Source organism: Pteropus alecto, unplaced genomic scaffold (genome assembly GCF_000325575.1).
Source record: "Pteropus alecto unplaced genomic scaffold, ASM32557v1 scaffold5, whole genome shotgun sequence".
Taxonomy (NCBI): Eukaryota; Metazoa; Chordata; class Mammalia; order Chiroptera; family Pteropodidae; genus Pteropus; species Pteropus alecto.
This window is the reverse complement of record NW_006441953.1, coordinates 25,443,369-25,465,779: the sequence shown is the minus strand read 5'-3', so window position 1 is coordinate 25,465,779 and position 22,411 is coordinate 25,443,369. Positions and strand designations below refer to the sequence as shown.

The following is a 22,411-nucleotide window of genomic DNA, read 5'->3' as shown; positions in this document are numbered from 1 at the left end:
CTACGTGTTTCACATTGTAGAGTAGACTCATCAAGAGAACTCATGAATCAACTCTTAGACTAAGCCTGCCCAAACCATAATCCTTTACCCTCGCATCCAACTAAAAAGGATTTTCCAGCTCCCTTGCTGTACCCTAATGGCCCATGCCCATCCCTCTCGTCTAACGTGTACCCCAGTATAGTATCTTATTTGTTTACATGTCTACCATCCATTCTAGTCTGAGCTGAAGTGTGCCTTGTGTGTCTTTGTGGCCCCAGTGTCTGACACAGGGCCAAAAGGAGGATAGGTACTTACCAAATATTTGTGTAATAATGTAATCGATGGTGTTCCAAAGAGAAAAAGGTTTTCTCTGGCAGTTGTTATTAAATATTGCACTTTTACTGTCTCAGAGTTTATCTGAAACCCTTATCTGTGAAAAGGTGAGACAGTCTAGTAGAAAGAGATAATTTACACTTCGTCCAGTAATGAATGTGAAATACTCGGGAAACTGTAAAGTTCAGAACAAACATGCAAGTGGATTGTTAGGATGAGGCGGAAAGTGTCTGGGAGGAGCTCTCTGGAGGTGACCTTCATTCTTTTAAGAATAGCAGTGCTTTAAAAGAGAAAGAGGACAAGCCCCATAGACCCTAACCCAGGCTAGGAATTCTTGACCTCCCCTTGCCAGTGGAGCTTCTCAGGCCCAGAGAGACGTCTTCCCTGGGATTTGTCGCTCAAGGTTCCTGGAGAAGGCAGGTCCAAAGAAAATACAGCGGGAAAGGAATCGGATGGAGACAGGACAGGCTGGTCGGGCAGCTGAGGATTCGGCTACCTGAGAGGGACCGAGGCTCTCATTCATGCAGGGAAAGGCATGTGCCCCCTCAGGCGCCCCCTAGGAGAGGAGAGAGGGCTCTTCTTTGTTCTCACTCATTCGTGTGGGTCTAGGGACAGAAGCTGGGGAGGTTCTGGTAATTACTAGGTGACTAGGGATGGCCAGAGCATCGTTGGGATGACTAAAAGCCTTCGGAAGTGTCAACAAGCTTAGAGAGAATGTCTGTCACCCTAGCCACCAGAGCCATACGCCTCTGGAAAAACCATCTGCTGAATATATAATTAGACTTGCCCTGACATTTATTTCTTTCATACATGTTCCCTCCTAGCAGATTCCAGCAGCCATCAAGATCTTCAAGGACTTTCAGCGAAAAGCGTGCTGCCTCCCCAACCACACACAGCCCGACCCACAGTGCTGACTACCCGCTCGGCCAGGTGAAACACCCAAACGCTAGATCTCTGCCTAGGATCTGATGCCTTATGTTTTTAAGAACTGCCTAGAAACGTCATAGTCTGATTTCTGCTCCGTTTTCTTTGGAAACATACTATTTAGTAAACGTGATCTACCTCTGCTAGGAGCAAAATGATTCAACTGCTGTGGACTCTTACAGTCTGCTCTTGATTTTAAGGTGTTAGTGCGTCCTTTTGTAGAGGTTTCTTTCCAACGAACGATTTGCCATACGACGACGGCCGAAGGACCGAACCCCAGCTGGAACGAAGAGCTGGAACTCCCATTTCGGTAAGCGTATTTCCCTCCGTAAAGAACGACAGGACACTCTGAAGAAACGTGAAGGACGCGGAGGACGCCACGCGCCTCTGCGGTCTCTGGCTACTCACAGCCCCAGCTCTCCGCTTCCCACACCCCGTGGCCCCCACACTGCTTTTCCTTTCTTCTCTGTCTCCCCGACTCTGGAAGCCTTAAGTAAATCTACAACTCCCTTGTTCCCGTAAATGATGCTTTTCTCTCACCATTTAAAATTTTTGATTAAATGATTATAGATATTTAAGACTCATCACTGCAGATCTTGAAGCAACCTTGGAAATTATCTAGTTCACCACTCTACTTTTATAGAAAATAAGTTAAAACCCAAAGAAGGAAGGTGACTTATTTAAAGGAAAATAGTAAATTAGAGGCAGAGCAAGGATTAGAACTAGTTTAGTCGGAAAAGAAGGGCAGATCCCACTGTTATATGAGGAGATTGGAGGGCGAGTGCTCAGTAAAATACACGCAGTAGCCCGGAGGCCAGCCACGCCGGGGGCAGCCTCCTCGGACCCAGCCTGGCTGGACGTGGTGCCCTTGTGTCACCGGAGATGGACGTCACTCCTGCCTCGCTTTACTTACCCATGGGGAAAGCAGGTGGGGTGCAGAGAGCATTGGACCAACCACAGAACGATAGGAGGCTTATGACTCGGGAATGGTCTGGTGAAGGAGCCTGTTTCGGAGCTCACTTGCATGGGAAGTCCGCGTCCCAGAACGCGGGCTGCTGGGGACCTTGTGGGCGGCCCACCCGAGGAGCCTGGCTTGCCGGCTCCTGGCTCAGCTCACCGTGGAAGCGGACGTGAGACTCACCGGGACCAGCCAGCAGAGAGAGGGTCTGTCTCTCCACACAGGGCCTCCGGCCCGGTGCCCGTCCCCTCTGGGTGCAGGCACCGTGTTGTCGTGTCCTTCCCTGCACAAGATCAGTCCTTGAACGGAAAGCCTGGCTTTTAATCCTCATGCCTATGCTCGGGCTTAAGTACTTTTCCAGTTTTGACCTTTGAGTGCTCATTATTTGTTTTGCCCATTTTCATGGTCTCTGGTCACGTGTGCCCATCTGCAGGGCCCCTAACGGGGACTACAGCACGACCAGTTTGCAGTCAGTGAAAGATGACGTGTTCATCAACATTTTTGACGAAGTTCTGTATGATGTCTTAGAGGTAAGTCTTGAGGAAAGATGTCTGTATTCATTTTCAAATCCTTTACCCCCTATACAGGTCCCCAACACGTTTTCCAGCTTTCTCATATTTGAAATGTTTGAAACTTGACAGATATAAGTGGGGAAAGGGAGAAGGGAGAAAGCCAAGGAGCTTTTTTAGTTTTCAGTCGAGTGTCTGCTGTGCTCCAGGAATTGTACTAGGTGCTTTTCATACTCTGTCTTATTTAATTCTAAAGTAACCCTATGAAGTAGATTGTTAAATCTCCAATTTATTAAGGGGAGACTGAGGTGAAGAATTTTGGGGGGGTCACAGAACCATTAAGTGTCTGAACCAGAGTGCGACTTAGGTCTGTCACATTGGGCCAAACTCCCCGCTGTTTTCCTGCGGCCGGATTAATTGAGCGGATGTCTGGAGCTGTCAAACGATTACTGTCCCCCCTCCCTCCCCCAGGACGACCGGGAAAGAGGAAGCGGAATCCACACTCGTATCGAGAGGCACTGGTTGGGATGCGTGAAAATTCCATTCAGCACAATATATTCCCAAGCAAGGGTAAGCGTGTAAAGTCAGAATTCCACGGGGATGTGGAACGCCATCCGTGCTTCCTGTTAAAGCTTTCTTCGTGGGTATGCACCATCGACACTGAGAGACCCTGTGTGCAAAGCCACCCTAGGAAAGAGAAAACCGCTATGTAAAGCCATTGATCTTCTGTCATATTCACGTGGCTTATTAAAACATCATCTTCCTTGCAGTTAGTAGTCAATGTATGACTCTTCCAGTCGGAGAGTTTTTTTTAACATTTAAATCGCAGTGAAGGAGAAGTGAGACAAAATGGAAGCTTGTCAAAGTGACAAAAGTGGAGTGGAAAGATGCCGGAAAGTCACGTGAGGAAAACAGGGCACCTGACGGCCCATTTAATCAAGCGCATTTCGTGAATGTGTTTAAAGACCTCGCTGTCTCAAACATGACGAATGGTTAGTAGAGACTTGCTCAGCTAAGACACCCGTCTTCACAGTGGACCGATTTTGGTTAAGGGGATCCATTAGGTTAACGACTCTTGAATGGCACTGCCTCTATTCTGGGACAGTTAAAGATTCTGAAATGGCGTTAACGTCCCTGTGTTAAGTCCGTGGCAACAGGAGGCTATGAGACACAAGATCGTGGCTAATCGCAGAGTCTCCAGCAAGGCCAAGACCAAAGCTCAAGCCTCAGAGGCTTGGATTGGCTGGAATCTCAAAGACCCTTTGGGATTGCAATCCTCCCTAGACGAAGGGACAGTCTGCAGGTGACACTGCAGTGATGTGCTTGCCAAAATCATTTTTATTTCTCTCTTTGAAAACATTTTAAATTAAAAAAAAAAAATTTTTTTTTAAGCATACCGTTTTGCAAATGAAACTGCCCATGTTATTTGCCATTGCTAAATTTCACATTTGGAAGGGTACTCAGAAGAAATTACTCTAAACCACTTCTTGATAAATGAATTTCCTTGACCATATCCTGGTAATGTCCATTCCTCCCTAGAAGGCACGTTCACTGAGAGTTTAGGTTCTGCTTGAGTGCCTCTAACAACAGGGAACTCACTACCTCATGAGGCAGTTTGTTCTCTTTCCAATAGCTCTGCCATAAATTTCGTCCTTGAACTGTGCCATAACCTACGTGCTTCGCCCTAACTCCCAATCTCAGGTCCTAGTTTGGAGCTACACGTAACCAGTAGAATCCTGATTCAGTAATAATAACTATATTTATCTTGTGCATATCATATACCATTACTAGTTTATATGTCAAGTCAATTAAACCTCACGACAGCCCAATAGGCATTATCACCCCCATTTTACCGATGAAGAAACAGAAGACTAGACAAGTGAAGTAACTACTCTAATTCCAAAGCTGACGACAGAGTGAGGATTCAGCTTTTACCAACTTCCAACACGCTTACATTGTTTATCCCTGGAAAATGAGATTGGTAAAAAGAGAGAGAACTATTCAACTTTTGGGCTTATACATTTCCATACTGCTTTTGAGAATGGTGTTATTACAACTGTCATTTAAAAATTCTGTCCGACTCCAAAGCTCATGCTCTTAAATGCACCCACATGGGACATTTGGTAATGTCTAGAGACATTTTTGGTTGTCACAGCTAGTGGGGGTGTACAACTGGCATCTAGTGTGTTCAGGCCAAGGATGCTGTGAACAGCCTGTGAGCACAGGACGGCCCTACAAAGCACAGAATAACAACTGTGCCCAGGTAGAGAAACCCTGTCTTGAATCTTTACACTTTAAATATTTGGAGTTGGTGCCCGTCCCCTCTTGTGTCCCTGTCTACTTGACCGCACAGATGTGCTGTTATTTTCGCTGTGCTTCATCTGGCATTGTTTTTTGTCCTCCTTCTCTCGTACCCTCTGGTCTGGCTGGTTGCAGGCCGTGGGGGAACGCCAACGATGCAAGCGAGAAAACAAACAACCGCTCGCTTAGCTCCTTCCTAGAAGGCATCGTCACTGCGAATTCAAGTTCTTATTTCTCCTAAGATACAAATGCCACCAAAGACTAGAAGAAAAATTTGAAGTATAGAACTCAAACGCCAGCTCTGAATAGTTTTATAGCACTAGATGGTCTTTAATAAGTGTACTGTTGCTCTGACTTTGCAAAAGTTAAAAGTCCTGCCTTTTTCAACCTCTGCATAAGTTCGGTCATCTTATACAAGTGGCTTGTAATCCATTCAGCCCACATTTATTGAGCACCTGCTGTGTATATAAAACACTGCTGTATACTGGAGAAAGGAGAAGGGGGTGAAATATGGATTCTATTTACAGAGAGCAGTTATCTAGAAGAAAATTATAAATATGTACACGGGTACCATGTGTCCGTGCAAGAAATGAAAGAAACACACTATATGGGAGGCTGCTGGAGATAACAGAATAATTCATGAAGGTGAAAACATCTGACCTGAGCCTAAAAAATCATTTAAATTCTGAAAGGTGGAGATGGGAAGCTAGGGCATTCCAGAAAAGTGGCTGGTTGCCAGCCAGCACTTACTGAGCGCGTAACTACATTTTAGGCATTTTTCTTAGTGTTTCACATCTATTGATGCACATATAACTACCCCACAAAGTAGGTACTATTGTTGTCTTCAGAGAAGCGTAAACCGAGGCACTTGGAGTTCATTCCAGGGTTCGAACCCGGGCAATGTAGTGTCAGGATAACTTGCATCACTAGTCCTTGCTCTGCCAAATCAAAAAAAGAAAACAGGAAGCAGAGTCCTTTCTGTGAGAGTTTAGAGAGACCAAGCTGGAAAGACAGGGTGGGCCGCGGATGCCGGGGTGGGCCGCGGATGCCGCGGTGGGCAGTCTTTGTGGAATTGGTCAGAGGACGAGGTGTTGACACCTGCCTTTGAACTTCTGTTGGAAAATGACCGGGATGTTTACCAAGTTGCGTTTTCTTTGCAGATTGATGGGACGTTTAAAATAGACATCCCCCCAGTTCTTCTGGGCTACAGCAAGGAGAGAAGTGTGATTCTTGAGCGGGGTTTCGACGCCGTCCGAAGCCTAAGCGACGGCTCCTACATCACCCTGTTCATCACCATTGAGCCTCAGCTGGTTCCCGGGGAGTCGGTTCGAGAAAAGGTAACTGCACACACACTGGAATCTCACCGACGTTGACAAAAACGTGAGAAATGTGTGCGGGGCCACGCGTCTGTGAGCTCGGACCGCGAGGCACGAGCGGCCTCTCTTCAGGGTCCACTTATTCCTCCTTCAGTTCGGGCAGAATGAGGGAGAGAGGCCAGCCGTGAGGGTCTGTATTTCCATCGAGCCCATGATTAGGTCGACTTGAGCTCTTAGGCAAAGCAAAACAAATACAAACACGCTCCGCTTTTAGGAGAATGTTCTCGGTGGGAAGCAAAGCAAATATGACAAACCAGAAAAGCAGACTGCTCTTTTATCTTGATATTTATTGGCAAGCATGCCAAAATACATTTCCGTATCTGACCTCACGTCCCTGGCTGTGTTGTGTATGGAATCGCTTCACAGGATTATAGGGCTAGGTGACCTCCAGGGGTCACCTCGATTCATTTCAGCGCCATCGGACAGAAACGACTAAGTATGGGCACAAGAACTCTAACTGTGAACTGCTTTAGAAAAGAAGCATTTCCACAACCTCCATTTGTTAGCGTCTGTTTCTCATCCTTCGTAGTCGGGAGGCGCTGTGTCCGGGTGACATGCTCGTGCAGCAGGGAGGGACACTGCGCTCACGGGGCTTGGGAGAAATACCAGTCATGACCTCTGATTAGCATAAGCTGACACAGTAATCACCACCACCCCGTACGGAGTTCACACGCGGTCCTGAGCGCTAAGTCAGACGTTAGCCACACGCGCTCTCCCTCCTTCCACACTCCCAGCTGTCTCGTGAGGCGCGTCTCCAGCTCAGAGATGAGGAAAACGAAGCTCAGCCGATCCAGGTTCGCCCAGGCGGTAGATGGCAGAGCTCACCATTAAAGGTCTGTCTGACTCTAAATCGTATACGTTCAGCAGACATTTACTGAGCATCCTCTATGTGACAGGTGGATTTTAGGCACTGGAGATACAGCAGGCAGCGTAGAAACGCAGATAAAAATTCCTCAAAGTTCGCATTCATGTGTAAGGCCAAACGGATAACTACGAAGCCTTACCGCATATATAATTATGCTGACTCCGCTTTGCCCGTGGGCATTAAATGCAGATGGAGGTTTTTTGGGTTTTTTAATGAGCACATTCCTCTGTTTCTTTCTCAGTATTATACTTGGTGCACAGAAGAAAATACTGTTATTTCTCATTTGCAAGGCATTTACGGAGAACATGAGGATAATTGGAAAAAAATCTACTGAAATTCACATTAATCTTATATGCTAGTCTTTGTCGCTAAAGTTGTGACACATATGTTCTCTAGAAAACATGTTAAAATATATGCATTTTGAAATATTTCCATAAAGGGAAACGCATTCGGAATGTTTTTCCTCATATATAAACTCAAGAGGAAGCCAACAAGCATGGTGACAGCGAAAGATGCTCCCAGACAAAAGATGATTTTGTAATTTCTGTGTATTCTTAACAGAAGAAAAAGCAGTCAGCAGATGAGCTTCCAAAACCTGCGACAGTTGTTTTGTCTGTGACCGTGGCTGGAAGGATGAAATCAGACTCCTTGACACTTGGCGTACTTCAAGGGCACTGACCTCTGATAGCAGAATTGTTAAGAAGCCCCCAAAGCTCTGAGACAGAGTTCTCAAGTCTCCCAGCCTTCCTTCCTTAAAGCCAGATACCTAGGCTGTCCTTCGCTGCCTTTGGTGGCATCTCACTGCCCCATTGTGGCTGTAGGAAGCATTTCTCTTAGACCTCTCAGAACCCAGATTCTTAGGCGTCTTTTAATAGGGAAGGCATATGGACTGACAGGCCCCCAACGTCCTGAACACGCAGTGGCAGGAAACCCCACTAAGTGCTTCCCCTACAGATTATTCAGGAAAGAACAGCCCTCGCCCTAAAATAACAGGGACCCAAACCTGGCCTTGTTTTTCCACTTGCAGCAACTTCCAGAATTAGCGGATTTGTGTTCCCTCCACCATCACCCCACAGGGAGCCATTCTATATGATTTTTTAAAGGTATTAACTAACAGAATTTTCTAAAAAATTCGTAGCAACTCTTGAAACGCTTATGTTGGCATCCCCTACTTTACGTCGTCTTGGTAAAAAGTTTTTAAAAAATAGATTATTTCTCTTAATAAAGTCTTCCTCTTGTTTCTTTTCTTTTTTCTTTCTTGCCTCTGAGAGATGAGTGACATGCTTAGAAAGGTACCAAGTATTTTGTTTTACCATTCATCAGTCAATAGTTAATAGGCTTTAAAGCTGCTTTTGTTCTCTGCCGCCTTATGAAAGCTGCTGGATCCTAATGTGTGTGTGAGCCCTTAGCAATGAACTGCAGATGTCTGCGGTTCCATGCAGAATGTTCGGCTTTGTCTTCTGGCCCATTTCATTTTGTCAGGAAGACGCTTATTTAGCTGTGAATCTAAGAAGTCATAAGTCTGATGTCACCTGCATGCTAGGAGTGACATCCACTTGTTCCAGATCCATAAAACCCATAAGCTGCTTCTTACAGAGACAGTGTGTCTGTGACAATTATTTCTGATCAGTGGAGCTATCACAGTATAGGTATTCAAAGGGAATATAAACCCATTCACCTTCCTGTAAAACCAACATAAAAATACGTATTAAACTATTGCTTGGTCTCAGCAATCAGAATAAGTACATCATAGTTTAATTTTCATAGGTTGTTTTATTAATCCAATAGTTTCTATATGGCCACTTGCATTAATAAGCAATCAGGTACTTTCTTTCAATCCTGTAGAGTGTCTCTTAAGTATTTAATAAATCTATCTAGGTTATAAATTTTTAGGTTATAAACATAATTAAATAAACTTCAGGGACACCAAGGCGTGACAATGTTGTAAAGACCAATTAGTCACACTTCCCGAGGCACACGTGTAGTTCATGTTGACTACGGGGTCCGAACGCGTTTTGCTGCGTCTCCTGTGATCATACATAAACTCCATGGCGTCTTTCTTTTTGAAGTTTGAGTCTCAGGAAGATGAGAAATTGCTTCAAGCCACAGAGAAGTTTCAAGCTGAATGTGCCTTAAAGTTTCCGAGTCGTCAGTGCCTCACGACAGTGATCGACATGAGCGGGAAGACCGTCTTTATTACTCGTTACCTGAAGCCTTTAAACCCTCCTCAGGAGCTCCTGAGCGCTTATCCCGACAACCCACAGGCAACGGCAGTAAGTATTTCGTAGCCAGTCAGGGGTGGTGCTGAACGCGCATTAACATTTCAGTATATTGCCACATTAGTTACCATATTTTATAGTATTTAAGAAAGTAACTGTATCAAGATCATTGGTGATTAAAGGAATGATTAAAACATTTTTAGTGCCATGAGGCTTAGGAGTCTGAAGGTATCAGAAAGGATAATAATCCTTACAACAAACGATTACTGAGTACTTAGCGTATCCCTGACATTATATTGGGTGCTGGAAAATTAATATTTGGAAAATGCTCTACAATGTCTTATATAAACATGTTTTCATTATATAGTCTTAATAATTTCACTAGGATTTGAACCTAGGCCTCTGACATCAGAACTCATGTATTTTCTACTATATCAAGATAATCATTCAGTATTAAACTTGATGCTATAAGCATTATTGAATTCAAATGGAGCAAAAGCGATTTCCAGTATTTAAGTATGTACGGCATGTAGGCCATCACCACCAGCACATCCCTACGGGGCCATTAGAAATGCATGCACCATTCCCTGCAGGCAGAGTGCCATCCATACTCATAAGAGCCTCTCATCAACAGAAGCCGAATGTTAAGCAGGCTGCTCTTCAGTGAATACTATACCCCACAACTGTCTTTGGAGAGTGGGTAGTATGGGGGTAATTGCTGCTAGTAAGTCATTAATATAGTAATTTAGGAACAGGGTAATGATATATCTACTTGCAGATACAAGTATGTTTTTAAAAGATCTTGTGTTCCACACTTCTTTTTTTTATTAATAAATTTTTATGGAAAACCATAATACAGACATTTATTCTCTCAAGTGTAGTAGATGTGCGGAAAACCTCCCCCAGTAGAGCACATTTTAACAGTGAGGAATAAAATATATAAAACATTTTTAAAATCATGGCTGAAATCGGAAGATTTGGAAACAAGAGAGCAGGATTCCAGAAGGGTGAGGGTTTGCTCGGAGCGGGTCTCACGATTCCTGACACCTACAGCTTGGTTTCAGTGACCCACGAGGCTGCTGGAGACAGGAGAGAATACGCAGGGCTGGAGGTGGCTACAAGGATGGATCAGAGACTCAGCTAAGTTAAAACCCTTGAAGGATAATAGGAGGATACACAGGGCTGGAGGAGGCTACAAGGATGGATCAGAGACTCAGCTACAGTTAAAACTCTTGAAGGATAATATCATCGGTGGGTGAACTAGGAAATACTCGACTTTGCAGAAAAAAATCCTGTCTGTCTCAGCCTTGACTCTAGATGGAAGGGAAAACAAAAATCTTTCCTGGGAATTTCTAATCACGAAACTATATTTGTTCACAGAGAGGAGTGGAGTTTCTACTACCTGTATGATCCCCCAAAACTTCAACTAAAAACTTAATTACAAGTATTGCGTGTTGTTAATGCCCCTAGATCTGTCAGACACAAACCCAAGTCCTTCTAGAAGAATGCCCTTTAAATTCAGCCTCAAAAAAATTCCACAGAAAAAGTTCCAAGCAATATGAACGTATAAAAGAGCATCGATGAAGAAATAAGTCAGCATGAAGAAGGTCAGAGCAGAGACAACAAACTGCGGAATCAGGCCACAAAGACTGCAGATATTAGAATTATCAGATTCAGAACATGAAATAGTATGTTTACCAAGTTTAAGAAATCTGGGTACTTGAATATATAACAAGAGAATGACAGACCATCGGAATTGGCGGGCAGATTGTTAAAAGTACTACATGAAACTTGTAGAAATAAAAAATTGTACAGATAAAATTAGAAATTAAACGAATAGTTTAAACAAATCTTTAAATAGCTCAATACAGAGTTAAGTTACATACAATTAAATACTGAGAGAATTAGCGAACTGGAATCACATGCAAAGAAATTACTTGGTACAGAAAACAAAGATAGGAAAAAAAAATAGAACACAGAATGATTAGGAGACATGGAGGATGGTGGGAAGAGGACCAAATTGTGCATAAAAGGCGAAAAGACCTGAGAGTGTTCAAGATTTGATGAAAGACAACAACCTCTGATTCAAGAAGCCCAGTGAATCCTGAGCAAGATCAAAGAAATGAAAATTAAGGCATATCACAGTCATCTACAAAGATAATGCTGATCTTAGCAATAGCTCGAGAGAAGACAAATTATCTACAAACAAAAATGGTTAAACCAGTAAACTTTTCAGCTACGAAAGGAAAAAAGCCATCAAGGAATAATATCTTCAAAAGGTTGAAAGAAAACAGTCGTCAGACTAGTAATTTATATCCAATGAAACCATCTTTCACACAAACATTGAGAAAATTTACAACCAGATTTTCACTTGAGGAATTTCTTAAAATATACTTTAGAGGGAAGGAAGGCTCTTAGAAAATTCTAGATGCAACACATAATGGTAGATAAAAAAAAAAAAGTGTGTGGGAGGGATTTGTGATTAAACTAAACAAGCATTGTCTTCACAGCAATAATAATAGCAATGTGGGTGAAAAATCAGGATAGAACAAAAATCCGGAAAAAAAAAATATATATTGTCAAGACAAGATTGATGAGAGTATTTTAAAAAGGGCAAAGATATTTATTAACTTCAGAGTTTAAGTTAAATATTTTTAGAATAACTACTTACAAGAATATGAAAAGTAAATATAACTTACAAAGTAGCAGAGAAAAAAATAATGAAATGGGGTGAAGAAAGAGAGAGAGAAAAAAAAAAGTTCGAGAAATAAAAAGCACAGAATAAGGTAATAGAGATAGTCTAAATATTTACCAATAATCACAATCAAAGTGACGGAGTTAAGCATTTTGTTTAATTGTAACGGAATCATTGATTTTATATATGGAAAAAATAAAAATAGGCTCCTACTTCACACCATTCAATTGCAGATAGATTGAGGAATTAAATATGAAAACCATCTTTATAATCTGAGATAGGAAGGACTCTTAAACAAGAGAGAAAAAGCACAAGTTATAAATAAAACAATAAATTTGACCATATTAAAACTGAGAACTTGGGTTTATCAAGATACCACAAAGGAAATGAAAGACAAGCCACAAATCAGGAGAGGATGTTTTCAACATATATAACAGTCAAAAAAATAGTAACTAGAATCCATTTTAAAAACATCTATAAATCAATAATAAAATGTGCAAAATACCTAGAAATTCACAGAAGTGAAAACATGAAAGGTCAATAAGCATATGAAAAGGTGTTCAACCTCCTTAGAAATTATGAGTCATTACTGCAATGATGCCCTGACCTGGGTTTCTAAATACTGTTGACACCAGGGCTGCTTGGAGAAATGGCTGCTTTCAATATTGAACTGGAGAAGGCACAAGGTGATCCTGGAAAGCCTTGTTGTACCAGAGAGTAAGGAAGTCCAAAACCAACCAACCAACCAAACAAACAAAAAAGATGAATTCAAAGAGACACGGGAGCCAGTTTCTTCATCTGTAAAAGATGGATGACAGCAACCTTCCTCATGGGATGTTTGGAGAGCTTAAATGAGCTCATATTAATACAACACAGCACTTGGCGAGCATTCCTTTCATTCTGCACACATAAATGTTTGTGACGTATGAAACTTGCTTGCAAGAAATGAGGTAGAGGACCCAGCTTTCTATTTTGTTAGAAATTATTTTGTAATGCTAATCTTCTTTAAACAGGAACTGCTGGCTCGATACGTGGCATTGATTCCTTTCTTGCCTGACACCGTCTCATTTGCTGGCATCTGTGACCTGTGGAGCACATCTGATGTGAGCAGTTCTTCCCATACATTTACTAGTTTGAACTGACTTCATTGAATTTTAGCTACATGGCTTGCATAATTTTAAACTGCAACCTTCGTTAATCATTATAAAAATCTACCTGGCCATCTGTTTAGCAGGATGCGCTAAATTCTGAAGTATTTTTAATTTCTGGTTCAACTTGCCCAAAGTTCAGAAGTGTTAGAAAAAAAAAAAATTATTTGCACAAAGAAAAAGAAAACACTTCAGATGTCTTAATGTTCCTTTATCCTCTCAGTATTACTTTAACAATATCCCAGTTTTATTCATTTTAAAATGTCAAAAATACACCCTATGTGACATTTAGAAACTGTACATTCCTTAATGCGTGGGCTTCTTAAGGCGTGCCATGTCATTATTCATTCAGAATGTATTTCCTGGTCACCTACCATGTATCAGACACTGTACTTAGTTCTGGCTATGAGCCAAACAAACGTGGCCTCTGCTCTCGTGGAACCTACATACCTCCAAATGGATCTTCCGCAGGATGAAACGCACATACCACTGGCATTCATCCTGCTTCGGAGCTCACGTCACACTGTGTTTGAGTCACATTAAACTGTAGTCTACGACTCCCTTTGAGGGGCAGCTCTAAACCAAAGAAATTAAATTTTTTGTTCTCCAATATACTTTGGCAACACAATATTGATGATTTCAGAGACAGAATTTCCACAACCCGGAGACATCTATAAAAGATGTACAAAATAATAGACCAGTCCATGTGCTCTGGAGCCAGGCTGGCTGTGCTACTTCTGGGTATTACCTCACCTCTCTGGGCCTCCGCTTCCTCGTCTGTGAAATGGACGTTGAGAACCGCCCTCAGAGGTTTGGTCTAGGATTAAACGCCATGTGTCTAAAACACGCTGGGGGGCAGTGTAGGGGGAGATGTAACAGGTGGAGCACACATGATTTTTAGGACAGTAAACAATATTCCGTGTGTTACCAGAATGATGGATACATGTCATCGTCTATTTGTCAAAACCCATAGAGTATACGACACCAAGAGTGAACCCTCATCTTACATAAACTCCGGGCTCTGGCTGGTGTGACGTGTCAGTTTAGGTTCATCAGTTGTTACAAAGGTCCCTCTGGTGGGGGATGTTGATAGTGGGGAGCTGAGGACTCGGAGTATGCGGGAACTCTCTGTACCCCGCTCCCAACTTTTCTGTGAACTTAAAACTGTTCTAAAAATTATTCTTAAAAAATGGTCAGCACATAGTGAGCTGTCGGATATAAATTCAAAATGAAAAATACAACTTTGAAATGTGTCTCCCCCACCCCGTAGTGCTGATTCTAGAAATCCGTGTCATCAATGTTAGAGAAAAAACCATGTCCATTAAAAGCGGTGTTTCTTTTTTTAATGAACTAAACATAGTATCAAATATAGGGGAAAAATTTTTTAAAGGTCTTATACTTTAAGACATTAACTTTAATGATGACTTTTTAAAATTCTGTACAGCCGATCCAGAATGAAGCCATCAGTCAATGCAACATAATTTTATTTTTCTTTTTGTCAGCAATTTCTCGATCTCCTGGCAGGAGATGAAGAAGAGCATGCAGTATTACTATGTAATTATTTTCTCTCCCTGGGTAAAAAGGCCTGGCTCGTGATGGGCACTGCTATTCCCGAGGTAAGATCACGTGGGCCGGCTCTAACATGGGAGTGTCTGGCACGGTCGCGCCATGTTCCAGATCACAGACAGGACTTATTTTCATAATGATCCTTTGAGCTGCAAGACACGTTCCCCAGAGATTCCCCAGTAGGCGGAGAGAACTAGTCATGAGACACGAAATGGTTTTCAGTGGCACCCGAGTACGGAGACCTACACGGCACTTGAGATTGCTTTCGACAAACCTGAACCCTTCACTGCCCAAAGCTCCCGCCTCGCTCTGCTCGTTTAGTGAGACCCTCCTCCTGCCCACGCTACTGAGACCTCCGACTGCTCAGGGATCGAGCGCTGGGCATCCTGAAGAGTGAAAGGGATCAGGGCATGGCCGAGTCAGAGACCCCTCCCTCCACTCCCACTGATTCCTCAGGCATCTGCTACTCACCCGGCTGGGACAGGGAACAAGGCAGATACCCAGAGACAAAGAAAAGAGTGTTGGCAGCTGTATTTTGATATGATCATTGCTATTTTTATTAGACTGGAGACTTAGTGACTTAGGATTTGTTTTTCCAGCCCACTGCAAATATCCCTAAATTGGGGTGATTTTAGGTACAAGTTTAGAAAAATCAACGCGGATTGAAGCAGCTGATCCAAAGAGTGTTTCAAAAAGAGGCTACGAGGCTCCAAGAATCCTCCAGGAATTAAATAGCACAGTCACTCCTGGGCAGATAGTATCGTATCTGAATCGTAATTCATTCTCCGTCATTACTTCCAGATAGCCAGGTACAAGGAAGACAACGCTGGGCTAGGAAGTCACAAGGCCTGGGTGTAAGGCTCAAACACCCGCACCTCGTGAGCTGTGTGACTCTAAGAAAGTCATGTGACAACTCAGCTTTGTGAGGAAGCTGGGGTAATAATTTTTGTCCCGCCTTTCCCTAGAAGGCTGTGAGTGTCAAGTGAAATCATACTGAGCAATACAAAAATAGATGTTCGTCGTCAAAAAAGAAGCCAGTGTTACAGGCTCCAGCCTCCCTCCCATCCCCTCATCAGGTAGCATCACTGTTAAGAGTTTGGTACGCGTCCTTTCAAATTACCTCCTATGCATTTACGTAACTCTAAATGTGTATCGAATATCAGTTGCTGTATCAGAAACAGAAGTAGTGTTCAGACATAATCAACCTTCTAAATACCTGAAAGGCAATCTTACTGACTCTACAAAGAAAATGCAGTGCCTACTTATTTCCATTAATAACAGTTTTCAGCCAGTCTTAAGATATACTGGCTGAGTAGCACAACTACTGTCCCCACTTGGTCACTACGCTGCCTGGTAATACATGCAAGAATTTGGCAAAAATAAACATTTTATTTCTCAAATCCGGCGTAACCTAGAACTTCAAACTAATTTTCACCGTTAGCCATGGATTTTAGAAGTTAGGGGTCCAGCTAAAAGAATGAGTTGTTTGTGCAAACTGCTTTTGACCTCAGTTTTATCATTAGTTGGAAACTGTTTTAATGGCTGTTTTCCTTCAGGGTCCAACTGCCTATGTGCTCACCCGGGAGCAGAGTCACTATTTAATATGGAACCCCTGCAGTGGACATTTTTATGGACAATTTGATACATTCTGTCCCTTGAAAAGTGTGGGCTGCTTAATAGGTCCTGATAACGTGAGTATTAACATTTCTTCTTAAACGTGGTTGGCTGACTGTTGCTTTCTTTTATTTAACTGACCTACTTGTTTAAATAATATTTTATGTATCAAAAACTTTCCTATAAACATATACATATGCCAGTTAAAGAGACGTAGTGTCAAGCACAGTGGCAGAACTGTCCTAAATAAAATTTCTGGTTGAATTAGTCACTTGACCTGCAGAGCAGCAGAATGAAATTAAAGACAGAATATGGGATTCAGTTTCAGAGGATGTGAGTTTGTGTCCTGGCTCGGTCCTCAGTTATCTCTTCCAAAACAGAGTCTGATTCATAGTGTTTTGAGAATTAAATGAGGCAAATTTATCACTTGAGAAGACTGAGTTTGTTTGTTTTTTTTCTTTTAAGAGAGATTCCCAGGTACCACCAGGTGATTCTGGTTACACTCAGTTTGGGGGACCATTTAAATTACGAAAGGAGCTGCATAAAGCAGTGGTCACAAACCCGAGTTATGGAGTCAGACTGCCTGAGTTTAAACTCCAACTTCATCATTTACTAGTTGTGTGAGCTCAAGACAGTTTCTTCATCTCATCCAGCCTCAGTTCCTTCAATGGTAACACGGAGGTGACAGTACCAGTTACTTTAGAGAGTGGTCTTGAGAAGTAAATGAGATAGTGTAAAGCAGCTGACACACAGTCACTGTTTACTGGTTGCTGTGATCGTTTTCGTAATCATCAGTCAGCACCTTTCAGAACAATTACTGGAGCATGCATTCCCGATATATGTATCTGTGCTTATAAATTTCATATGTTTACTTGTGCATCCATTTATATTATACATACACAGAAAAAAACTCTTAAACATAAAAAGAAATCATTAGAAGATCTAATCTTTTCTTCTCATGCCTCTGAAGACCACTGATCAACTTTTCAGGGTTACTGATAAAATTAGAGATAATAGATGCGAAGCACCCAGCGAAGAACCTGTCTTTCACAGGGACTCAGCAAATGGCAACTATTATAAATTATCGGTGCGACAAGAGCACTGTGGAGCACCATTCTCACATTAATTATTATTTTTAATTAAAGGCATCATCATAATCATAAATGATCTGCTTGGCACCATCTCTGTTTAGAGAATCATCTTTAAGGTCATTACTAATCAAACAGAGTCAGCAGGCATTGAAAGAGCCTTCAAAGAATTCCAATCTCTTGTCAAAATTTGTATTAGTTCTCAAAGCAATTACTGTGTGGCTGACTAATTCCCATTAAGCCTGAGTTCGGGGAGGAAGAGAGACCCCCTTTTCTCCTCTTCTAACGAGATGGCGACGGTGGCCCCAGGTTATACCTGCTCTAAGCCGCGACGATCCTCGGCAGAGGACTCCCCCTCACTGCGCTGGCCTGGTGCCCTGAAACCTCAGCCACCCAGCTCCGCCACACCCAGCTCCGCCACAGCCTCTGGACCGGGTGCCTGTCTCCCCTCCACAACTCTGCCTAGAAACAGACTCCTCTTTCTACCACGTTTGTCTTTCCACTTCTCCAAGACCTGGCGGCACTCACTGTTCCAAAACGCCCCTGTCGTGTTTTCTCTCTCCTTTTCTATCGTCGGAGTCCAATGATTCTAAAATATGCTTCTCCTAACTGGCTCGACTCTAAAGGACCGTTGTTCCTCTTTCCTTCAGAATTCTTCAAATACCAATTATATCCTGGCTTTCATGTTCCCGGTAAACTCAGACTTGAACCCACTAAAATCTAGCTCCTCTTCCCAGAGCATCCTACAGAAACTAAACCCAGAGACGTACGGCAGTCTTGCTAATGGAGAAGCAAATCCAGTGGTTTACTCTGATTCCTCACTCTCCCGTTTTATGGCACATGACAGGACTAACCCCTGTTCATGAGAACACACTTGCCCCTCTTTGGCTCACGGATAAAGGACAACTTCACTCTCATCTCTCTGCAATGCCTTGGGTTTCTTTCACGAGCTCTTCTTCCCAGCCCTTAAAAGTAGATGTTCCTAAAGATTCTATATTTAGATTTATTGCAGGACGATACCTATTATTAATTATAGCTCTATCTAGTTTATCCGGGCAGATGAGTCATAATTCTATCACTATCGCAAAATTCAGGACCCAAAGAAAGATTCTATCCCAGAATCTTTCTTTGGGTCCTGGATTTTCAACTGTTGGCTGGATACCCAGGTTCTTTATCAAAATCTTAAACTTGGCACACCCAAAAGTCATATCGTTTCCCTTTTGCTCCAAAACCAGCTCCTACTCCTGGCTTCTGACTTCTACAGACGTCAGTTACTGAGATTCAAACCTCAGAGCTGTCCTTGATTTTCCTCTCCCTTCCTCCCTCCTGCTTCAATCCTATTTACAGATACGAAATCGGACAGCTCCTACCCGCGCTGTTCCCCAGGTCATGGCATTGCTGTTTCACCCCGCACTGCTGTAAACATCCCACTAAATCACGCCTCAAGCTCACTGCTCGGTACACCGAATGTTCAGCTTATGGTTCAGGAAGTATTGGGGGAACCTCACCGCGTACAGGTGTAAACTTCCCATCCTACATTTCAAAACCATACGTAATCTGACCTCAGTGTTTTCTTGCAACACTGCGTCCCAGTATTGTTCTGCACATTCCCTACCCTACGGCCAAACTGTAGTTCTTAAAGACTTCGTCGCCTGAAAACAATTTCTTGATTTGGGTTCCAAGTATCAAGGCCTCCTGCCTCACCGGCTACCACTTCTCTGTCCTTTGCTACCTTTTTGTTCTCTCTCCAAATCTGAAAAATCAGAGATCCTCAACGTTCGTCAAGCTTCTTTTCTATATATCCTTCCTCCTTAGGAACGTATAGATGCTGACGATACCCAAATGTGTATCTCTAGCTCACCAAGCTCCCAGAACTTCAGACTCTCATATCCGACTACCTACTCAAAACCTTCACATAGGTGTCAGATAGATAACCTCAAACTTAACGTGCTCGGAGCCGAACCAATTTCCTTTCGCAGCCTGTCTGATCTTGGTAAATGGCTACTCTATCTGTCCAGTCACGTAAGCCACAGTCCTTGGTGTCATCTTGGATTCCTCTCTCTCCCTTTCTGCCACAAGCAACCCGTCAGCCAGTCCTATTGATCCTACCTTCACAGCATATCCAGGATCCAACCACAGCTCGCCACTTTCACTGCTACCATTTTGGACCACGCCGCGGTAGCTCTCTCCTGGATTATCTGAAATAGCCTCCTGACGGGAGACCACTCCTTGCCCCCCTGGCCCCTTCTGTCTGGCCTCAAAACGTCAAAAAATATTCCTGTTCAAACAGAAGGCAAATAACGTCACTCTTCTACTTAAAATATTCCCGTAGCTTCCTAGCTCGCTCTAGAGTCCAAGCCTAACCCTTCAAAATGCGCGCCCAGGCCTTCTGTCTCCCCGTCCCCCATCCTCTGCAGCGCCCGGTTCTCACCGGCCCTCACTGGCTTCTTCCTCTAAAGCCACTCTGTCTTCCTTGCCGTTCCTGAAACGCATCAGGAACACTTCGCATCTGCATTGCTCTTTCCTCTGCACGGATGGCCCCTCCCTTTGCCAGATATCTCATAAATTTCTCCCTCGCTTCATGCATTTCTGATCAGATGTCATCTTTCCAGGGAGAACTTCCCTCTCCACCCTAAAATTTCATCTCTTCCTGCATAGTGTTCTCCATAGCTTTTGAATGGTTAGCTGTTGCCATAATGAAGATAAAAAAAAACTCATCCCCACACGAAATGGCTTCAAACGTTTATGCTCACGCATCTGCGGGCCAGCTGGTAAGTCTCTGCTGATCTAGGCTGGGACGGCTCTGCGTCACGTGTATTTATTCTGGGACTGCAGGCAGTGACAATGGCAGGGGCACAAGAGGACAAGCAGAAACACACAGAGCCTCTTAAGCTTAGATTCGGAGGTCACACGCTGACACTTCCGTCCCGTTCTACTGGCCTGAAGCCAAGGGGCAGGGGGAGTACATCTCCGCCCTTTGAGTGGAAGGAACTGCAAAGTAACATGGAAAAAGAAAGGGGTATAAGAAGGAGTGAAGAATTGGGGCCAATCATACAATCTTACAACCACATAGTGTAATATCATCGCTGTCCTGAGTTTTTACTTGTTTGGGCACTGTTTTTTCATTAGCTACTGCATGAGGGTGGGAACTCTATTTCATTGACTGCTTCTCCCCAGTGAATAGAACTGCGCCTAAACATAGTAGGTACTTGACATATATGTCGAATGCACAAATTTACCATTCATGCAAAAAGTTATTCGATATGCCTAGTGTGTATGCCAGCCAGGAGCTATGCTAGATGCTAACGATACAGTGGAGAACGTCCTCGAGGCAACAACAACCTAACAGTCTATTGAGGCAAACAATTCTAAACAAGGATAAATACTAATAGTAATAAAACAGCTAACGATCATTGAGCACTCACTATATACCAAGCATTGTTCTAAAAGGAATAGATGAATTAAGTAATTTCACCTGCTCAACCACCTTATGAGGTGGGTCCCGTTATCATCTTGCTTTTATAGAAGAGGAAACTGAGGCACCCAGAAGTTAAATATATCATCCGAGGTCACACGGTAAATGCTGGAGCCAGGATTCAAATGCAGGTGGTCTGGTTCCAGACCAGTACGGTAGACTGCCTCAACGAGACAGGTATGAAGCAGAGAGGTGGACACGCACCACAGTTAGAGGCTGGGGAGCGCGGGAGAGCAAAGGCCAGCCCGAGAAAGGCGCAGCCTTGTCCGTCTTCTCCTACAAAAATTAAGTTCCTTCTCATACGGAACTACATTATTTCATCAATTTACAATCGGTACTAAGATGCGCCTCAACTTTAGATGTAAAAAATGTGACAAAATGGCCAGTGACAACTGTATGTAAAATAGATGCCAGTGATTATAAGACGCATACCATACCAGTCATACAGATCAAAATACGACAGAAAGTGTGCACCCCGCGTGTCATTTGGCTGCCTCTCCATACATACATATGCGCGTGCGCACACACACACACACACACGCACGCACATGTGTCTAACACTATACACACTAATGTCGTCTTGTCTTTTTTAGATTTGGTTTAATATTCAACGATATGATTCCCCACTAAGGATAAATTTTGATGTTACCAAGCCCAAGCTATGGAAATCTTTCTTTTCAAGAAGCCTTCCATACCCTGGCCTTTCCAGTGTTCAGGTATAATTCTTTTTAAAAAATTAAATGTAAATAAAGTGAAGAATTTTAAGTCATTGTACTGGGTAGCCAGATATTTTTTCACCCTTAATTCTACTCCTAGATATTTTGTCTAAAATATTTGTTTTTCAAACTTAATTGAGCCCAACTCAAAATAAGAAATATACCATCATGTCACAAACCAGTACACATATATGTGAAAGAAAAAACTTGATAAAAGGAGCCCCATAAAAGTATATCACAAACTATATTCTATGTAATTTTTTAAATTCCGGTGTCAACTCACTAAATTAATTTTATGATTGCTATTGACACATGAAATCAAACTGCCTGGCATGGTCCACTGGGGCTCATAAAATTAATTTAGAGGGGTCCTGGCCAGTAGTAGATTGCAGGTGGTAAGTGTGAGTAAGAATTGTTCACTGCTACTTTTGTTTGAGAGCTAGATATGTATGTGTATGCTGGGTGTGTAATATAAAACGTGTATTTTACTATGATCAAACCTTTAAAAAAAAAAAGAAGGCTTGATAAACACTGCCCTAGAGAAATTCTCCCATGTATACAAGGTGATACATACAAAATTTTTCATAGGAACATTGTTTGCTATAGCCTAAGACTTGGAATAGCACAAGGGACATATGGGACATA

At 42.8% G+C, this 22,411-nt stretch overlaps 1 protein-coding gene across 8 annotated transcripts in view; it reads left to right on the top strand.

Moving 5' to 3' along the window:
- Positions 1-22,411, top strand: part of CC2D2A (coiled-coil and C2 domain containing 2A) — a 101,646-nt gene that overhangs the window by 74,673 nt on the left and 4,562 nt on the right. For 6 of the 8 annotated variants that reach the window (XM_025051769.1, XM_025051770.1, XM_015594913.2 and 3 more), the window contains 10 exons: positions 1,137-1,242; positions 1,437-1,546; positions 2,628-2,724; positions 3,175-3,273; positions 6,165-6,341; positions 9,315-9,518; positions 13,173-13,262; positions 14,810-14,923; positions 16,430-16,564; positions 21,644-21,766. In XM_025051769.1, coding sequence (XP_024907537.1) covers positions 1,137-1,242; positions 1,437-1,546; positions 2,628-2,724; positions 3,175-3,273; positions 6,165-6,341; positions 9,315-9,518; positions 13,173-13,262; positions 14,810-14,923; positions 16,430-16,564; positions 21,644-21,766 — 1,255 coding nt within the window. The remainder of the gene's footprint in view (positions 1-1,136; positions 1,243-1,436; positions 1,547-2,627; positions 2,725-3,174; positions 3,274-6,164; positions 6,342-9,314; positions 9,519-13,172; positions 13,263-14,809; positions 14,924-16,429; positions 16,565-21,643; positions 21,767-22,411) is intronic. The other 2 variants (XM_015594912.2, XM_015594915.2) reach the window with 2 other exon arrangements.